Raw genomic sequence first — 20739 nt, forward strand, 5'->3', positions numbered from 1 at the left:
TTGTTGCAAGTGTTTATTGAGTTTGCGGAAAACAATAACAATAGTAAACAATGCTATTATGTGAAAATAAAAAACCTCGTAGCAAGCACTATGATGCCTGCCCTGAGGCCATACTTGGTGACATGCACTTAAAGGACCAGTAACACTAAAAGATGAAAGTGCTACTGTGTAGCCATTGGGGCAGCCATTCAAAGCTGAAAAAGGAGAAAAGGCATAGGATACACACAAGTAACAGATAACCTCTGTAGTATACAATGGGATTTTTCAGAAGTTATCTGCCATCTTCTGTGTATCCTGAGCTTGAATGGCTGTCCCCATGGCTACACTGCAGCTTGTTTATATAAACAGTTTTTCTGAAGTGTTTGATGTTCAGCGGAACACCAAATAATCCAGAAAAGATTGGCACAAATCTTGAACTGAATCCAAATCTTAATTTATATATTCAGTAGGGATGCACCAAATCCACTTTTTTGCGAAAAAAAAAATTCGGCCGAATACTGAACCAAAAACCATATGCATATGCAAAATTAGGATTCGGTTTGGCCGAGCAGAAGGATTCAGCCGAATCCGAATCCTGCTGAAAAAGGCCAAATCTCGAACCGAATCCTGTATTATGAATAAATAAAATATTGCATCAACTGTTCACATAAAATTCTCTTCTCCTGCTGCGCAGCAGGTGTGGTGGATTAAGCCGCAAAATGCAAAATCTCACATTTCAGCGCAGAAATCTGCCATGTCTGCACCCAAGTGGAGGTAATGATTCTGGGTGCAGGCAGCGCAGCAGAAGAGGAGCAGTTGGGCAGAGATCCATGTTATGGTCACATTATTTTAAGGGGTTTCTTTTTTCAAAAAGTGCTCAGACCAGATAATGTATTTTAATAGAGTTAGTTAAATAGTTATCGTTTTACTGAAAAGAAAACCATTAATTGGATGAGCTGTTAGAGCAACACCCTGATTTATGCTGACAATATGGGTCAGTCCACACAAACAGATTCGGGGAGATTTAGTCGCCTGGCAACTAATCTCCTCTTCTTCTGGGCGACAATCTCCCCAAACTGCTTTCACGTGACTTCCTGTCCACTATAATGAAAAGTAGTCTGCGCTTAAGCACACGTGGCACTTCGTTTTCCAAAGTCACCTTTTTCGGCTAAGCGAAACTGGACAAATTCACCCATCACTTGTGTAAAGGCAGCATTGTATTACAACAGAAGTGTATGAAATTCTCAGGCAGCTTGTGCTGCATAAAAACTCTTGCATATTGAATACTCCTTGCAGGCCTGTGCTTTTGCATTTACTTAAACTAATGCTTGTTCACAAAACCAGCAGAATTAGTCCGAAATTCCCAAAAGATAAATCAAGATCTGTCAGTAAATCCTGATAGCTAAGCTGATAACCAGTAAAGTACAGCAGCCCAATACTTAGATGACCCTGCTCACTCCTTCCTACTATAAATATATAGAAATATAAACGTTTCCTCTCAGTGTTATACATAAAGTTACAGTTTCTGTGGCCATGTGAAAGCTTGAGGTTGTAGATCTTGATGCCGTAACCAAAAGTAGACCCCATATTAGGAATATGGCCATCCCTCTTTTAAAAGAGTAACTTGGGGAACATAATTATTTACTACTACAATTAATACCTAAACCGGTTCCATAACAACAGGTCTCTCCAACCCTTAGTTAAAATGCTACTTGCTGCAGATTTTGTGTTGAAAAGTAACTTCTATAACTTCTGATTAGTTTAAAAATGGTCCAATAGAATTAATGCTCCTCCCATTGATTTCTACAGCACGTCAACAACTTTTACAAAGGCTTTAGCTGTTTTTTTTCACTTGATAAATCTCAAATATTTAGAGCTTTTTAGAAAAGTAGAAAAACCAAAATTTTTTTGTGATTCGTGGAAAAAAAAATCGCAATTGCATTATCATAACTCCCAACTGTTACTGTTTTTCGCAGACAGTCCCAATTTTGACAGCGCAACCCGCAGTCCCGAATTGTTACTGAAATGTCGCGACTTTCTCTTTGATCACCTGCACTGAAGCCAGAAAAAGATACAAAGTTTCTAAAACTTAATTGGCTTTTGGCAGAGATCCCATATACTTCTTGTGAATTTTTAGCGAAGCAAAACAGGTCAGATTTGCCCATCACCATGCATGACATCATAATATTAAAAACATCAATGGACAAAATATAGTAGAACTGATTGTGGCAGGATACAAAGTAAAAGGCACAAGCCATGTTTTTTTACACTGTGCACCTTCCAAGCTGTCATTGAGACACAAGTTAGGAAGTGCTAAATTTGTGCACCAGTTTAGGTGTAAATAATTAGAACAGAGGAAGAGAGAATCTTGGGTTCTTTCAACGTTTAGTGTTATACTTTTGGACTGCAAAATGTACATGATACATGATATGGCTATATTATCATTATATTACCTTCAGTGTTACTGAAATAATGTTCAAAATCGCCATGAGGTGTACATATTTTTTCACAACTGTATTTGTTGGTTATTTTTGTCTTCACTTTCTCCCTTTTTATCTTATTTTGTACGGTACCATCTAATCCCGTGTTTTAGGGCTATGTTACATACACATCCTCGATTCCTTAAGCTCATGTGCAAGAGTAGTATAACACCTTCTGCCAGCAACAAAATCTATCAGGAACATTGTCCTCCTTGCCTCAGGACATAAGGGAGGTATAAGGTGTGTAAACAACTAAATGCAGTTTTGGTTTATAAAACATGTGCAAATCAAGTTATGATGCCAACCCTATTCTTCATCAAAAGGCTGCAGTAAAAAAAAGGGAAATCTCAGCTAACCAAAAGTAGTTTGCTTACTATACTTTTTTGATTTTACTTAAAGGAAAACTATACCCCCCAAACAATGTAGGTCTCTAGAGAAAGATATTGCATAAAACAACTCATATGTAAAACCCTGCTTCATGTAAACAAACCATTTTCATAATAATATACTTTTCTAGTAGTATGTGCCATTGGGTGATCCTAAATGGTAAAAAAGAAGGGCCGTCCCCTGGGATCGTAAAATTCACTGAGCACACAAACATAACAACAAACTATACTTCTTAGGTCACATGAGCCAATTAACAGACAGAGTTCTGTCTTTTGCTTCACCACTTCTTCCTGTTACAGTTAGGGCAAGGCCAGAGGTGGCGTTTTTGCTGTTTTTACAGCCAGGCGTAAATACGCCACTGAAACCATATGCGACTGTCAACATGCGTTTTTCAGCATGTAGGATTCTTTTCCCAACATGCACTTCTCATTGTTTTCATTGTTCTCATTGAGAATTTGGACGCCATATTTAAAATACGCTGCGTATTTACGCAAAGTGTGGTTTCTGCTAAAAAACGCCAATACTGGCGTCCTGTGGCGGATTTCAGCTTGCAAGCGCTCTGTGTGAATTGCCATAGTGCATTTTCCATTAGTTTCAGTGGTAGTGCAGTTTATGCGTATTTACGCCTGGCTCTTCTTTTTTAAAAACATAACGTAAAACGCTGCAAAAACGCCACGTCTGACCTTGCCCTTAGAGTTGTAGTATTACTGGTCAGGTGATCTCTGAGGCAGCACACAGACCATCACGAAATGGTGGCTCAAGGCAAGAGATGTAAGATTTGGTAAGATTCTTTAACATGCCATTTAATATGATTGATATGAAAAGTATTCATTTTGGGGGTATAGTTTTCCTTTAAAATATTTTCACACTAATTCTATTCCAACTGCAATTTAAGAAATGGATTGCTGTTGTAGATTGAGTAAGAAAATGTATCTCTTTATGAGAATACATCATATATCCACTTGTAAAGATAGCATTTTACAATAGTTTGAGGTTAAAGGCAGGCATACACAGGACTAGGCTGCCCCTCAGCAACTCCTCCGGCTCAGAATGAATCTATTATATACCTCACCCCTCCAATGCCCACTCACGCCGTCTCAGTCTCACATTACCAACCCTCTTCCACCCGCATATATTAGCCCCGCCCCCTGCCCGCCTCTTCCCACTGCCTTACACTGCCCCCTTGCTATGGCGGAAGTCGGTAGACGTCAGCATGCTCGGGTTAAAGGAGAAGCTTCTCCGAGTCCCCCAGCACACAGGGATGAGGGTTTGGGGTTGGCGGCCGAAACGATGACGGTGCTAATGAAGCTGCTGGCAGCCGTCTTCTACGGTGTGAGCTCGTTTTTCATCGTGGTGGTGAACAAGAGCGTGCTGACCAATCGCAGGTAGCGGGATCCCTGCAGGGGAGAGGGACAGTTTGCCTCTTGTGCAACTTGGAGGCAAAGTTCAGTCGGAGAGGGAGGGAGTGAGTTCATTGAGCAGCTTGAGTCAATGTGTAACTAGCTAGTAGCTACCCTGGGCTCTGAGGGATGCTGCCTGGATGTGGAGACTGCCATTAATTGTTTTATTTCTATCAGGAACGTGTTTTAAGGCGAAATTAAGAGCCCAAGTCAGATACAGTTAACACGATTATATTTTAATATACTATATATATTTTTTGTTTTGGGGGTATGCTGCTGGATTTCTGATACAGTAAAACCTCACTTTTACAACCCCGTACTAGAAGCTTTCGTGCAATTTACTGTATTTTCTGTGGTCCCACCAATATATAATGCATGTGCCTGGTTTTACATTTTCCTGGATTTTACACTTTTTTTTTCTGGCCACCTGAAATAATATCTGACAATATTGTTGGAGAATTAATGTGAGAAGTCCATGTCAGTAGGTGACAGCAGGCAGGCGCTAATTGGGACCAGGCAGGGGCAAGACAACAAGCAGTAGCCAATGGAAGTGTTGCAATCAGCCCCTTGGGGTAAATAAACTCAGCTTCCCGTCTATGTATTTATTTAACAAGCGGTGTGTTGCATTCATTATTAGGAACAGCAGCTACATGCTCTGTAAGACTGTTGCTTATTATTGATGACCTGGTTTCTGACAATGTTGCAAGAGTTCACAACCTATAAGAGATGTGATTGATTATACATCAATGACAGAGGCTATTCCAGAATGTCCTGGAGTAATGGTCACTTACATCCAGCAAGTAGAAATCTCCTCGAGGCCCCCAGCATACAGGAATACACTCGTGTGTCTGTCCACTTTAGGTTCTTACCAGTGGCTCCATCAGAGCCTTGCATAGTTACAAAAAACAGGGTACTTTGCTCACATAGTTTTTTTTTTTTTCAGCCAACTCTGTACAGAACCAAAATATTTATAAACCGTTTTATAGGTAGAGTTCCTGCAAGGCATCTGGAAAATACAGTGCCTGACCACTGTGTATTGTTTCATACATAAGGAGGATTTCTCTTTAGTATTTTAAGGCATAGGAAAAAAGGGTAATCTGCACAGAAAACACATCCCCTGAAAATTTTAGTTTGTCCGATGGGTGCAGTAGTTGTACTAGGTAACGCTCAGTTATGCTTGAACATGTTTGCTTTTTCTGGCACCGATGATCCTTATGCCACCCTTATACCCAGTTCACCAGCCATTTCCAGTCATAGTGATGCTCTTATACAGGTCACTTGTCAGGGGCCACAAAGTAAATGTGGATGTAAAATATCTGTCAATCTCGAAATAAATATCTCCCCGATAAGCCTACTTTGGGGGGGATATCGGGTTGCTCCAGTGGGCAAAATGATCGTCACTATGATGGGGATAGAGGCCATATGGGCCGAATACCGCATCAACAAGCAAATGTAGTCCTTGCCTTGGGGATTTTCAAACCTGCCTGTTTGATATCTGGCTGAAAATTGAGCAGATGTCAATCTGGTTGGCCCATCAGAGGTTGGTTGCTAGATTTTATTTGCTTGTTTGTGGTCACTGGATATTGCAGTGTTTTCATAAATCTGTTACCTTGCAGGTCAAATTTTTCATCACAAAAAGAATTTAAAATCATGCTATCATAGCGACTGTTATACAATAGCCTAATACAATAACATATAAATAACGTATGTATAAATGCAAATATGCATGTTCCTTTACATATTTTTCAACAAGGTTTGAAATTCCTTTTTTTGTGAAGGATTCCTGAAAGGATGTTTTTCCAAGCCTGATAATAGGTTGCTGCTTTGATCTGGAAAATTAGCCCCTGTGGGTTCTAGCACTGCTACATAAATACACTAAGATACTTATTCTAAGATCTGTCACAGCTGCTAAGTAACCTCTTAATTTACTAATTTTTGCATGTAGCCTAGGGCCAACCAGTGGTCTTCATTGGGCCAGGTGTAACTGTCCTATAGAATGCCATATGGACTCCAATCTCAGTTTTTCTCACACTCAAAAAAGCACATCTTTTTCAATATCATTTGATCTGACAAAGTGGCAATAGAGATTTCAAATAGTACTTCAGACAAAGTTCCTTTAAGGATTTAGACTCCAGAAGTGGAGATTTTGTCAGAGGCTATGTGTTTGTAATAAGGTTACCTCAGAGAACAGCATAATTAGTCCTTTCTTGTATTACCTGGGCTATAGTCGACCCCTGTCTTATCTATTTTAGTACAAAAGATCTCCTTTCACTGGAAAGCATTTGTGGTCTGGATGTATAAGTACAGCGCTCCTAGGATTTAAAGAATTGGCAAACAAAAAATATAAATGCACGAAAAGAAAGGTTTATTATTTGACGGAAAAACACTCCAGATGAAGGTCTGTTTTTCATGCCCCTATGCCAAAATATTGTGGTTTTTTTTTATATATATATATATACTAATAGAATAAATGTGTTTTTTCTTGCAGGTTTCCCTCCTCGCTATGTGTGGGACTTGGCCAGGTCAGTGAAACACTGCTGCTAAACTGCTCTCCTTATTTCATTATCAGTCTCATATGTTGGCAGCACTGAATGCTCTTTTGTTTTCTGCAGATGTTGGCCACATTGGTGGTATTATGGGTGGGAAAGGCGCTGAGGGTTGTTCATTTCCCTGATTTTGACAGGCACATACCTCGAAAGGTACGTTGGCACACCTTGTTTATATTCATTGCAGCACTGTTTAAGAAATACATATAATGCTATGGCAGTATTACTTAGACTCTTTCTCTGTCTACCGTATCTTTAAAGCTCTGTGCACAGATAAAACCCTTAAAAAATACAAATTTGAAAACTCTCTGTTATGCCTCATTCACACTAGTATTTTTATGTGTGTGCGCAATGGTGAGTTCTGGGAGTCACAGGCAGCTGGCGGCCTAAAATTTACATGATGTAATATAAACACTTCATTCATATGAAAAATGTGTTCATGAGTGATATTATTATTTAATATTTAACATTAGAACAGTAGAAGAATTGTACATTTCATGCTTGAGGCAATGTGACATGACTCACCTTAGGTCACATACAGATAATACGTGTGTCAACAGGTTACGTCCTGCAACTTTTCACTTACAGAAACAACATATTTTACAGACAAGTACTGTGCATGCAGGCTCTTTATTTTCATGTGTTCTTACTCTTCACTTCGGCCTTTTTGGTTAAAGGACCTCCACAGAAAAAAGGTTTTAATTTTTGGCACAATGAAAGAAAATGTAATTCTAAGCAACTTGCTTTTCTTTCGTTTATATCTTGGAGGTGATCATTTGTGAAAATTTTTGGTTTGCACAATGCATGTAATTTGGTTACTTGTGGGTGAAAACAACATGAAAAGAATGGTTAATGAGAAAACTGTTCAAAAATGTGATTTAATTCTGATATAAATAGCTATTTTTTGCCTTGTGTGCCAATGGATCTAATTACTTTCTTTTACTGGAAAGTCTACCCCCATTCCACCCAGAAATGAGCCAGTAGTTTAACATTTCTTTGATCCCTCCTATCACAACCCAGCAGGCTAGTGAATGGTTTGCATAAGAAAAGTTTTGACTCTTTATTTTCTGTTGTTACAAGTATTTTTATGAAAACGGAATTGCAAATCTACATCAATAGACATCAAGAAGAGGCACTATCATAAAGTGTTCGTTTTGTTGGCAATTAATGAATTTATAAGCCATGTTTATTTACCATGTATATTAAGACTTATGTCACTGCTATTACGGAATGTGATGTAATTATCTTTTATGGCAGAGGGTTAACCATTGTAGGGTGCACATACTGCATCTTGCAGCACTGTACCTGATTTTAATTACCTAACACAGGAAGCTTATCAAACTGTTGGCTGGGAGTGATGGGAATTGCAGTTCAGAACAGCTGGACATTCCCCATCATAGTTTCCTGGCTAGTGGCAATTGATAACAGTCCATTTTGGGGGGGGGGGCAACACTCCTCCGCACAGCTCCGTACTACACATGTAACCTGTCCCCCACAGGCACACATACACTTAGAAAAATCAAAAAACACGGAGCTGCAGGAGACGGCATATTAATTCATAAAATTTGACTTTTAATAATCCATCTTTGACCGAATCTAGTGCATAAAAACATTGAACCCTGGATCATATACTTTAAGCATTTCGTGGCATCTCACCACTTTCTCAGAAGCAAGTCACTCTTACTGAGCTTATTTAGCAAAGACCTTTTTAACCAAACTGGTAGCTTTGCTGACTCCCATTGCTTTGATATCTTCAGTTATTAAGAATCGAACCTGCTTGGAGACCATTTGCTTTTAGGTTGTAGCAGACGACTACATTTTTTTAATTTATTTTTCTCTTTCATATTCCAGATTTTTCCTCTACCTCTTCTGTATTCTGGGAATCAAATAACAGGATTGTTCAGCACAAAGAAGCTCAAGTATGTGTATTTATATACCGAATACCTTATAAACTGGACTGAACTGAACACAGACTTAAAGGGAAACCTTATATCCAAAACTATTTTTAAAGTATTTTAGCACTTCTAATTAGTGCTGATCTTTACATATATTATAACCACATTGGAGTGGACTATTATGATTTATATCCATCAGTCTGCTAATTACTTTTGTTGGATTCCATGTTCTGCAGCGGTAATACTGCATCGTTTTCAGATAATGGTTTGCTAAACAGTATTGTCTGAATGCTCGGGTATTTAGTCTTAAAGGAACAGTAACACCAAAAAATTCAAGTGTTTTAAAGTAATGAAAATATAATGTACTGTTACCTTGCACTGGTAAAATATCAGTTTGCTTCAGAAACACTACTACTAGTTCATATAAACAAGCTACTGTGTAGCAATGGTGGAAATTGAAAAAGGCTATATGGCACAGGTTAAATAGTGGATAACAAATAACACCATTATGTTCTACAGAGCTTATCTGATGTGTAACGTCAGCCTTTTCTCCTTTGAATGGCTGCCCCCATTGCTACACCGCAGCTTATTTATATAAACAATAGCTTCTGAAGTTAACACAGCAGTTTTACCAGTGCAGGGCAACACTTTTTAAAGTAACAGCATTTCATACAGAAACTGTTTATATGTTTGTATGATAGAATATATATTTCTTCTTAATATTGCAGTCTTCCAATGTTCACAGTACTTCGACGGTTCTCTATCTTGTTTACAATGATGGCTGAAGGTTTCTTGCTAAAGTAAGTTCTATGTAGAAAACATACAGAGCACATTTTACCTGTGTTCTTGAATAATCACTGTACTGTCATCATTCCATTCAAAATATTTTTTTTAAAACAGTGTTCCAGTTCATTTTGGTTTTTCCTCCTTCCTTTGATCATATCTGTGGTATTTATATGTGACCCTTGGCTGATCATTGTCTCCTGTAAAGAACTCACTGAATAGCTAGCTGCTAGAAGATAAAATGTACACTCATGCATTCTGTATGGTTCAGTAGAAATGTCACATTCTTCAGACTAGTTATTGAAAGAAATTTATTCCAATGTGTCTTTTTCAAATCTGTTAGTGGCTAAATCTTATTTCACTATAGAGCCCAGTAATGTCTAGTTAAACAACTGATCTTGAATAAGGATATTGAGTAAGAATCCCTATAAAGGATAGCAGAATCTACTTGTCCTCCGATTTACAAATTTAAGTAGATAATTAGTATTTTTCCCTGCTTTGTTTTTCCTTAATATGATAAAATATATCAAGTTCCATAAAATAATTAGCATTTTTGCATGAACATATCTTTATCATTTGTACAGGAAAACATTTTCCCACAGCATTCAGATGACCGTATTTGCTATGATAATTGGAGCATTTATAGCTGCCAGGTAAGTCCCCTTATTGCTGATCTAGTTATTAAAATGTATGCTTCATGTCCTGACATAGCTTGCTGCATTAAACAAATGACCTTGTCATGAAAACTGTATTTATATACACTGGGCAAACTTTATCTCTATTTTAATGCTGAATTCTGGCCAATGCTGGAACCAGTATCTTTTTTTGAGTGGAGACATGCGTTTTGCGTTTAAAAGGAAAAAAAACCTTTTCTTGCAGCGGATAGGTGAACAAACTGGTTCAGGCGTATTCTCTCTTGATGTGTAAACATAAGACATTTTAGTGCCTATACCCTGCCAAGAGGGGTTTTCATGGCCCATAATTATTTTATTTCTTTAGTGCTGATCTGGCTTTCGACCTTGAGGGGTACATATTTATCCTGGTGAATGATGTTCTAACAGCTGCAAATGGGGCCTATGTAAAACAAAAACTCGATTCAAAGGTAAAGATTTTGGAATAATTGATATCATATGTAAGGCTGTGGCCTGTTGGGCATCTACAGTAGGTTGCAGGGTGTAGTCACCATAGGGAAGTCATTGTGAAAATAGGATCATAGAACAGCATTCCTCTGGTTTTTCCCCTACAAATTCCCTGTAATCAGATTCATGCTTCTAAATTCACCTTAATCCCTTACAGTCAAGTACTCTTCTCACATAATTGCATTCATTAAAATTCTAAGTTTAGGAAACAAAGTGGTATATGTAACCGGTAATACATAATGTATAATTTTAAGTGGGGTGTTCACCTTCCAAACACTTTATTTCAGTTGAGCTGTTTTCAAATAGATCACCTTAAACAGTTTTTTTTTTACCGTTTCCCCAAAATTTAAGGTTAAAGTTTAATGTTCCTCTCTCTGAGGGGTTCAGTCTGGCAGCTCAGTGATCCAGGAGCATTCTGAACTGTTACAGTTTTCTACATTTAGTTAATACATTTCTCAGCAGTAGCTGTGGAATGTTAGCAACTATTGTATCAATTCTATCAGTTGCCTTTAATGAAATTTAGGGATTTTGCTCAGCCGGGACAAAAATAACAAATGTATCAATTTAGAAAAGAGTCGACGACCCCTTTTCCCAGAGATGCTTTAGAAGGTGAAAAATTAAACTTTACACTTCAATATTAAAAAAAACAATCTCAAATAGAAAATAGAAAGTAATTGGAAAAATTATATTTCTGGTGAACAACCTGAAACCAACTCTACTGAAAAAGGTGTTTCAAGTTGAACAACCCCTTTTAATTGCTGCAGAATATAATACTATATAAAAAATAATAATGAATCCTCTGTGACAGTGTCAAATGTACACCCAGGCAATTATGTAAATTGTAAATAAACTGTGTGATTTACATAATTACTAAGTCTTTGCAAGCTGAGATGTTAAATATCAAACAAAAAATGATGTTGGCCTGTAATATAAGCTGTTGCTACAGGGCTGATGATTAAATTCTGATGCTAGTTGCATTGGTTTCCGTGCTGCCATGTAGTAATTATCTATTAATATTATGACATTTATATTCTATCTCCCCGATATGTCCACCATAATGCAGGCAGTACAGGCGGTTGGATCACGGGACCGCATCAATGAACAGATGCGGTCAGCGATCCGATGGGTTTTCTAGCCCTGCCCGATCGACATCTGCCCGACTTTTGGCCAGATGTTGATCGTGGAAGCCCGTCGGAAGGCACCACACACGGGCTAATAAGCTGCCTGGTCTGTCTGCAGCTTTTATCTGCCCATGTATGGCCACCTTTACTCCCATAGCTAAGATAGCTGCATGAATACTAAGTGTTAGCCAGATAAGGGTATTTGACCTTGTGGGACAGAGACTCTGATACTAAGGGGGTGATTTATCAACATTTGAATTCAAGTTTTTGCTACTATTTAAAAAATATTTTCAAAAAATGTTTTCATTGGTTGTGTAAATGTATCTGAAGGAGTTTCATTTTCTTACCTTTTGTAGGAACTTGGGAAATATGGTCTTCTTTATTACAATGCATTATTCATGATTTTGCCTACACTGGGAATAGCATACATCACTGGAGATATTGACAAGGTACAGCTTTTATTCAGTGTCCTGCTTTTAACTGTGACCATCCAAGGGAATTTTTATGGCCCAGTCTTCTTAAGGGCACCACAGACATTTTTGTATGGGTCATCATTTTTTGTCTAATGTATTGACAATGATTAAGCAGGACGCTCCTTCCTTATTTCCTTCTAGCAAACCTTGGTATAATTGCTACATTCCTCAAAAAGGGCTTTGATTTAGCTGTTTAGTTGGTCTTTACTGAGCCATCAGCATTGATATATCTTACAGATATTTTTTTTTTGTTTCCCCAGGTTGTGGAATATGAAGGATGGGGTGACTTCTTCTTCATTGTGGAGTTCACTCTATCGTGTGTCATGGGGTATGTTCTGTTTCATGTAAGAGTGTGTCATGTAAACCCATTTTATAGGGTTTCACATTAGATACATAGGTAGATCTATAGGACATATTTCTGTTTTCATTTTCCTTATTGTTATCCATTTAAAGGAGAAAGAAAGTATTTTTTTCTTTTGTATTTATTTACCTGACACCCCGGTACAGTGCACCTATCAGCAGAAAACTGTACTGGCCCTGGGTTCTTCCAGCGAGCACCAGGGAGTAATCCTCGTCCTGCTTCTTCTTTCTTTTCGTGGCTGCACACAGTGCCGGGCCAGCCCAGTCAGGCACCCCAGGCAGCGTGGCCGGTACGAGCGCCCAACAATGGCGCGCATGCGCGTAAAAACGTGCATGTGAGCTTGCAGAAGAACGCATGCACTCGGGACCGCGCGCATGCGCAAAACCCCAATTGGAAAAAAAGATGCAGCGCAAAAATAAGGACAGGACAAGCGGGGCAATCAGGGACCGGACTAGGGGGTAGGAGAGGCAGAGAAGGTGCCTGCCTGGCGCCCCCCAGCTTTGCGCCCTAGGCAGGTGCCTACTCTGCCTACCCCTAGTTCTGGCCCTGGCTGCACATGCGCAGTAGAGTGAAAAGTTGAACTTCAACGTTAAAGTCGGCTGTTTCATTCTACTGCGCATGTGTCTGCCCCAGGAAATTTGAAGAACGTGGCCACTCCATGGTGTTTGCTGAAAGAACGTCGGGTTGGTGCAGTTTTCTGCATATAAGAGCACCGGGCCGGGGATGTCAGGTAAGTAAATGCATCCACTTGAGGGTGCCTACTTTTTGTCACCCCCAAGTTAATAGACTATCCTTCTCCTTTAAGGAAAGTGAACAAAGATTTCCTTTAAGGAAAGTGAACAAAGTGCATGGGGTAAAAAATACAAAAAAGCATGCATTCGGGAATGCTGCTTTATTCTTATTTCTTATGCTGAGATTCAAAATGTGTAACAACTAAAATTAATTATTGCTGTTTAAGTCCAGTTTTTAATGACACTGACAAAATGGCACCCCTTTAGTGTCGGTGCAAATAGATGCAAAAGTACCATTTGTATCCCATGCTTCTATTCCATATACCTGCAGTCAGGGTAACAATGGGACACAGGCTGTTTTCAATTTTGCCTGCTTAACCAATGTTTGCTTACAGAAGTAGTGTAAATGTGAACACTCCCTGTTTTTTTTTTCCTGTGGTGCAAACTCCCTGACACTGGCAATGTCAACCAATAATACTAGTTGAAAAGAGGAGTCTTAAGGTAGGTGCCAATCTGGGTTGTTTCTCAGCTTGCATAAAAGTGCAGGCATAAAAACAGCCCCTTGGCATGCATCAGCACTCTCCTTTGTCTGTACCCAATCACTGTGTCAGCCAGGGTACAGACACAGATTTTGGCACTGAAATGTGCATTTTCATGGCAAAATCCACTGCGTATGGCTGAACCCAGGCTAACACAGTCACTCTTGGTGCTGACCCAAAGATAGCACTGATGCAAGCGGATTGGCTGATGTCATTTGTGACAATAGCCTTAGCACTCGCAATTGTACATTGTTTTGGAAATGGATTTGAGCTTCTTTGGGGTAAAAAAATAAAAACAACAGGCATTCATTTAGCTCATTATTGTTTTTGTTTTCCTCCCTCCAGGTTTATTCTAATGTATTCCACGGTCCTTTGCACTCATTATAATTCAGCCCTGACAACAACAATAGTTGGTTGCATTAAAGTAAGTGTAATATTTAGGCATGTATGTGTAATGTGTCCTTGAAGCAGTGGATGACTTGTGCTTCTTATAGGTTTTAATTTAAGTGAATTTTAATTTGTATGCCTTGCCTCTACCCCAGGTTCAATAATATATTTGGGGATGCTAGTGACTGCCATTATCCCTGTCTGCAGCTCTGTGTATTTTGCTGGTGGCTTCTGTATTGCTTAGCTCATGTCTAGAGATCTGTGGTGTCACTATTCACCCCTGCTTGGGATTACCATCGGTTTATGGCATGTGTTGAAGAAGAAGGCAATGTTTCAGTAGGTTGTTTAGCTCACTTCCTGGTATGAAAAATTTGATTTTTTTTTTTAATTTTTATAAAATTGGACTTTTAAAAAAAAAAAAAAAAATCATACATTTTTTGGAATTAATTAAACCCAGAGGATAAAGTCAGAATCTGAAAATCCGGCTTCTCAGACCTGTTGAGGTTGCAATGGGAGAAGTCCGAATGATTTTTTGATGTGCGCTGGGTTTCGTACAATACCGCAAAGTTTTCGTGAGAAAATTCTGAAAATATTGTGAAAATCGGATGAAAAAAATTGGGAAAAAAACATAAAAATCTAATTTTTTACTGCAAAGCAAATTTTCAGAAAATGTAATAATAAATAAGTGTAAAAAAACAGAAAACCAGACTATTATGATAGATGTAAAAAAGAGTTTAATTTCTGGTGTCAGTATCTCTTTAAGGACTTTTCAGTGGAAAGCATTTTAGCTTTACCTTTATGATTTATTTTGTTGTATTGCCAGGGACCATTAGACTCATGAATGAAGCACTGAATGGTGCAAAGGAAATCCATCTGTGTTCTTTAATCAACACCATGTTCCATATGCCCACTATGTCCCACTCCTCTCATTATATTAAAGTTTCTTCAGTGCACAGAAGTGTAAATTTGTAACTGGAATCTGTCACTGTTCTAATTAATGACATTTCCTTGATTATTTGTAATTTAATATTCTTTTCATGTGATGTTTGTTATACTCCATAATAACAGAAGACATTCTTTAATTTTTAAATAACGCATCTTCTTTCCGCAGAACATTTTCATAACCTACATTGGAATGTTTTTTGGAGGAGACTATATTTTTTCCTGGACAAACTTCCTGGGATTAAATATCAGGTACAGCATATTCTTTCATTTTGTTAATGGCATCCTTGCAAGTATTGAAAGGGGTCCCTTACCAAAAAAACTTTTATATTGTACACTAAAAGAAAATCTATTTCTCAGCAACTCGTATACATTCCTTTCATCTTTCCAATGGTTTTAAAATTATTTGTAAATGTAATTGCAATTCTATTTTACTGATACATTCTGCACGTTAATGGCTCTGACTCCTAAAACAATGTTGCAAGCCTGCTGATAAATCATGAAGGCTCGACTCCTGTGACATTGTTTTAACCGGACATCGTTTTATTTTAAAATAACGCTAAAACCAGTGTATGTTGGAAAGTTGCTTAGAAATTAATTTTCTTTTATTAGGGTTGAGGACCCCTTTTTTTTCAGATGCAAGTCTGGAGTAATGAACTTTCCAGTTTTTCAGTACTGTAGGGGGGCAGATTTATCAAGGGTCGAATTGAAAATTCAAAGTAAAAAAATTTGAATTTCAAGCTATTTTTGTGTACTTCCAACTAGGGGGAAAAAAAATCCAAAATTTGAATATCGAAATTTATCCTGTACTGTCTCTTTAAAACTTCGTCTTCGACCATTCACCATCTTAAACCTGCCAAATTGCTGTTGTAGCCTATGGGGGATCTCCTGTTTGGAGTCGATTGGTGGACTTTGAAAAATCAAAGTTTTTTTTTGTTTTTTTTCTCAGATACGCTCTTACCTCGATTCGAACGATCAAATACAGCCTATTCACCCACAGAAAAAGTTTTGGTTGGGCTTTTTTTTTTTTTTTTTTTACTCCCATTACTTCAAAATTCAACCCTTGATAAATCTGCCCCTAGGTCTTTATAAAGAAAAGAAAAACCTATACAAGCCTCTGCTTGGACAGCCCTATTCAAGAATTCCTTTTTCTTCCATACGGGAAGAACATTGATTTCAGAACAACTTTCTGATATTCATTTATTGGAATTATTTAAATGTTATTTGTAAATGAAATTTTAATTGAAATACATTGAAATTCAGTACTGTCTGTGCTTTGGTATTCTTTTCTCAGTTTGCCTGACTAGAGACTTACAGGAGGTAAAATGCTTGTTTGATATGAGGAGGAGAATAATAGAAGTATGCAAGGCATTTTGGATTCTATACTCTGTTAATCCTTGAACATGCAATATGCATTATGGGAGTTGGAGTCATGGTTGGAAGAGAGCTCACTGCTGATACACTGCCAATACCAGTGATATGGTATAGTAGTATATGGATACTATGGTTGTGGTGGTTGTTTATCACGTAGCAATATATTCTGCGGAGCTGTAATTGTATGGGATCTGTTATTCGGAAACCCATTATCCAGAAAGCTACAAACTACAGGAAGGCTATCCCCGTAAACTCCATTTAATCAAAAAATTCTAAATTTTAAAACGGAATTTTCAAACCGTGCCTTGTACTTGATCCCAGGGCTGTGGAGTTGGTACATAAATCCTTTACTACGACTCCTCATTTTATGGTACCTTTGACTCCCAATTTTAAAGGAACAGTAACACCAAAGAAGGAAGGTGTATTAAAGTAATTAAAATATAATGTACCATTGCTCTGCACTGGTAAAACTAGAATGTTTTAACATGGGGGCAGCCATTCAAACACAGGATACAAAGTAGATGACATACTCTGAAGAATACCATTGTATACCACAGAGCTTATCTTTTATCCGCTTTGTATCCTGTGACTTTTCTCCTTTTGTCCGCTCTGAATGGCTGCCCCCACGGCTACACAGCAGCTTTTTTAGGGCTGGGACACACTGGGCGATTTGGGGAGATTTAGTCGCCTGGCGACTAATCGCCGCGACTTTCCACGACCAATCTTCCCCGAATGCTTCCCCTCTCTCTGCGCCTGGCTAAAATGAAAAATCGCCTGCGCTAATCACACGCGGCGATTTGTTTTCCGAAGTCGCCCGAAGTTTCCTCGTGAGGCAACTTCGGAAAACGAATCGCTGCGTGTGATTAGCGCAGGCGATTTTTCATTTTAGCCAGGCGCAGAGAGAGGGGAAGCATTCGGGGAGAAAAGTCGCTGCGATTAGTCGCCAGGCGACTAAATCTCCCCAAATCGCCCAGTGTGTCCCTACCCTTATTGTCGAGTTTCTGACTCAAACACACCAGTTTTACCAGTGCAGCACAACAGTACATTATATGTTCATTGCTTTAGGACGCTTTCATTTTGGTGTTGCTGTTCCTTTAATGTTTAAATGATTTTAAATTGTAGTAGTGGGCTTAAGGTATCAAGATCCAAAATACAGAAAGATCCCTTATGTTGAAAACTCCAGGTGCCAAGCATTTTGGATAACCGATCGCATATCATGACTTCAAATGGGTTTGTTTGCCTTCCTCTGGATCAACTAGCAGTTAGACAGGTTTAAATAGAGTTAAAAGGTTGAACTTGATGTACATAGTTTCCTTTTTCAACCTAACTTACTATGTAACCTGTACAATAAATGGGTGTATACACTGTTATATTTTCATATGTAATCTTTATGTTCAGAGTAGTCTGGGATCAGAAAGAGGGCAGAATTGAATTAGGAGGCAGACGGACAAGCTGTGTGCAGTAGCAGGTGCATTTGCTAAACCCATTGCTGACAATCCAGTCTGATAAATATCTTTTTAAAATCATTGAAAATGTCTAATTCATATTAGATTGTTTCTTAGAATCCCATTTTCTTTAATTTTTTCCATTCTCTTTTCATTCCAATTATTTTGCGTTTTTTTCAGTATTGCTGGAAGCCTGGTGTATTCTTATATAACCTTTACAGAAGAGAACATGAACAAGCAGGTGGAATCTCTAGCCAAACTGGACATTAAAGGCAAAAGCGCTGTGTGACAAGAGGTCACAGTCGTGTATTGTACAGTCTCATCTGGGTACATGAACCGCATGTACAACGTCACAAGGCTATTGCTTATTTGCACATCTGATGGACAGAAATGATAAATGCTTTTTATATATATATACATATCTATATATTTTATATAGATTTTGATTTTAGAAATGCACACTGTATTTAAATTCTTGATCTGCATCAAAATAAGTATTTTTGTAATCCTTGATTAACCCAGTTGTTACTGCCAACACATTTCACTGTGGCTTCACATTCAAAAGCATATATATATATATATATATATATTTGCTCTTGCGTTATATACGTTATATATGCTATGAGAAATGGCATATCTTTCTATGTTCCTGCAGTATAGGGCTGTCTAACCTATTGGGAGCCATAGTTAATAACGGTATGAATACTGTTTGGACATCTCTGCCCTGGCAAAGTGTTTTTTATTTTTAAACTGCTTTTTTTATTGTTTTTTTAAAGACATCTTGACAATTTCTGTTTTTGTACACGGATTTAAAGTTACATATTTTCTTATTATATGATTTCCTATAGATGATGAGCCAAATATGACGCAGCCTATTCACTCGGAGATAGAGGGGCTGATGTGTTGTGTCTTTGCAGCAGTTTGGACTGGGAAATGTGTATTTTTACAAAGGTTAAATATTGAAGTCAACATGTGACACTGTAGTTGTATGCCAGCTCCCTAAATTCCATGGTGCAAGTCCCATGGTGTGTTCTTTGGGTTTGCTCTTCAGTGTCGGCTGCAGGCGAATCATCCTGAATTCTGGCAAGAGGCCATAGTATCCTTTCTGGTTCTGTTCTAGAGGCACTGTTGTGTATCTTTTATAACTGCTTTCCCTGACTGACTGAAATATACAGCAGCTAGGGACAATCTTTAATTGCACTTGGCAGTCTTGTGGGAAAAATTATATTTTCAACCAGTAACCACCAGGTGTACTGGCAATGCAATTGGCAGGCTTTTAGGGGATTGGCTTCCACATACTGTGTAGAGAAGCAGGACTCCTCTTTAACTGCTGGGGTTAAACTTGTGTGTGTATATACTGTATAGCACAGTTTTTTTGGTCATTTCACCAACAGTTATCTGAATGGAATCCGTTATCTGAAAACCTGTTATCCAGAAAGTTATGGAAAGGCCATCAACCATCAATAATTAAAATGTTAAACTATTTAATTTATCTCTAATCATAAAACCGTACTTGATCCTATGATATAATTAATGCTTATCGAAGGAAAAACACTCCAATTGGGTTTAATTAATGTTTAAATAAGTTTTTAGTAAACTTAATCGATTTTCTGTTATTTGGATCTCCATATCTTATCTGGAAAGCACCAGGTCCTGAGCAATCTGGATTACAGATCCCATACCTGCAGTATATCAAATCACTGTGTATAAGGCATTGAACACTAAGCACATTTTACCGCCATAGTTCTGCATTTACAAGCTGTGTAAACATGTTTCATCTTCATTAGACATGAGTCAGCTTGTGAATACAGTAGCTTAAGCATAGTAGTATGCCCTGTATACAGTATGTTGTTTCCCACACTACTTACAAACATATCAGAGTGACTTTTTATACAGCTCAGAATCCTGCCTGATTATATCCAAGCAGTGCTCTGAAATAATCTCATCCTCATGTTGGAGCCAGGCTGCTTTATGAATACAGCACCCTTGTGTAGTGGATTTAGCTATTGGGTCTATATGTCATTGTCTCCTAGAAGAACCCACAGTAAACTGCCTACAGAGTGGAATTCATTACTTGTCTGGGTTGTGCTGCATTTTTGTACAGACTTTGGGGCAAATTCACTAAGATTCGTAGTTGCGCCAGGCGTAACTTCGCTAGGCGTAGTTTCGCCAGTGCTTCGCAAATTCATTAAAATCCGAAGTTGCGCTCAGGGGTAGCGTATGGTTGAGAAGTTGCGCTAGCGTTGATTCGCTAAGTAAAGCGAAGTTACGCTAGCGAAGACTAATTTGCATACGCGCCAAATTCAAATTTCAATGGAGGAATACGTATCAGCACTACAAATGTCTAGAAAACCTTCAAAACATCAAATAAAAATTTTATTTTGCCCTACACATGTGCCCACTGTATAGTTAAGTTGCCATGAGTTAGGAAATGTAGGGGGGAAGGAGGGGAGCCCCAAAAAAAATTTCAATCTTTTTCAGCCTATAATGTAGAAAACACGCCAGCGTTTTTTGGGACTTAGAAAAAATGTTGACTTTTTTTGAAGCAATCCCTATCTACTCTATTGCGCTTCGCCTGGTCTGAGGTGGCGAAGGAAGTCTAGCATAAAAGGTAGCGTTCAGTACACTGCACGCGTTAGTGAATTTGCGTAGTTACGTCGCTAGCGAAACTTCGCCAGGCGTAAGGGTGCGAAGTAACACTAGCGAAACTACGCCAGCGTTCGTTAGTGAATTTGCACAGTAACGAAAATGCCAAAC

At 38.4% G+C, this 20739-nt stretch overlaps 1 protein-coding gene across 1 annotated transcript; it reads left to right on the forward strand.

Moving 5' to 3' along the window:
* Positions 1-4019: 4019 nt before the first annotated feature.
* Positions 4020-20208, forward strand: LOC108715520 (UDP-N-acetylglucosamine/UDP-glucose/GDP-mannose transporter). Its single transcript, XM_018260744.2, has 12 exons — positions 4020-4231; positions 6735-6768; positions 6859-6945; positions 8644-8711; positions 9416-9487; positions 10055-10123; positions 10470-10572; positions 12087-12179; positions 12464-12531; positions 14180-14258; positions 15333-15415; positions 18163-20208. Exons 1-12 carry the CDS (start codon positions 4035-4037, stop codon positions 18269-18271), a joined length of 1062 nt encoding a protein of 353 aa, XP_018116233.1. The 5' UTR covers positions 4020-4034; the 3' UTR covers positions 18272-20208.
* Positions 20209-20739: the final 531 nt, after the last annotated feature.

This window comes from Xenopus laevis, chromosome 4S (genome assembly GCF_017654675.1).
Source record: "Xenopus laevis strain J_2021 chromosome 4S, Xenopus_laevis_v10.1, whole genome shotgun sequence".
NCBI lineage: Eukaryota > Metazoa > Chordata > Amphibia > Anura > Pipidae > Xenopus > Xenopus laevis.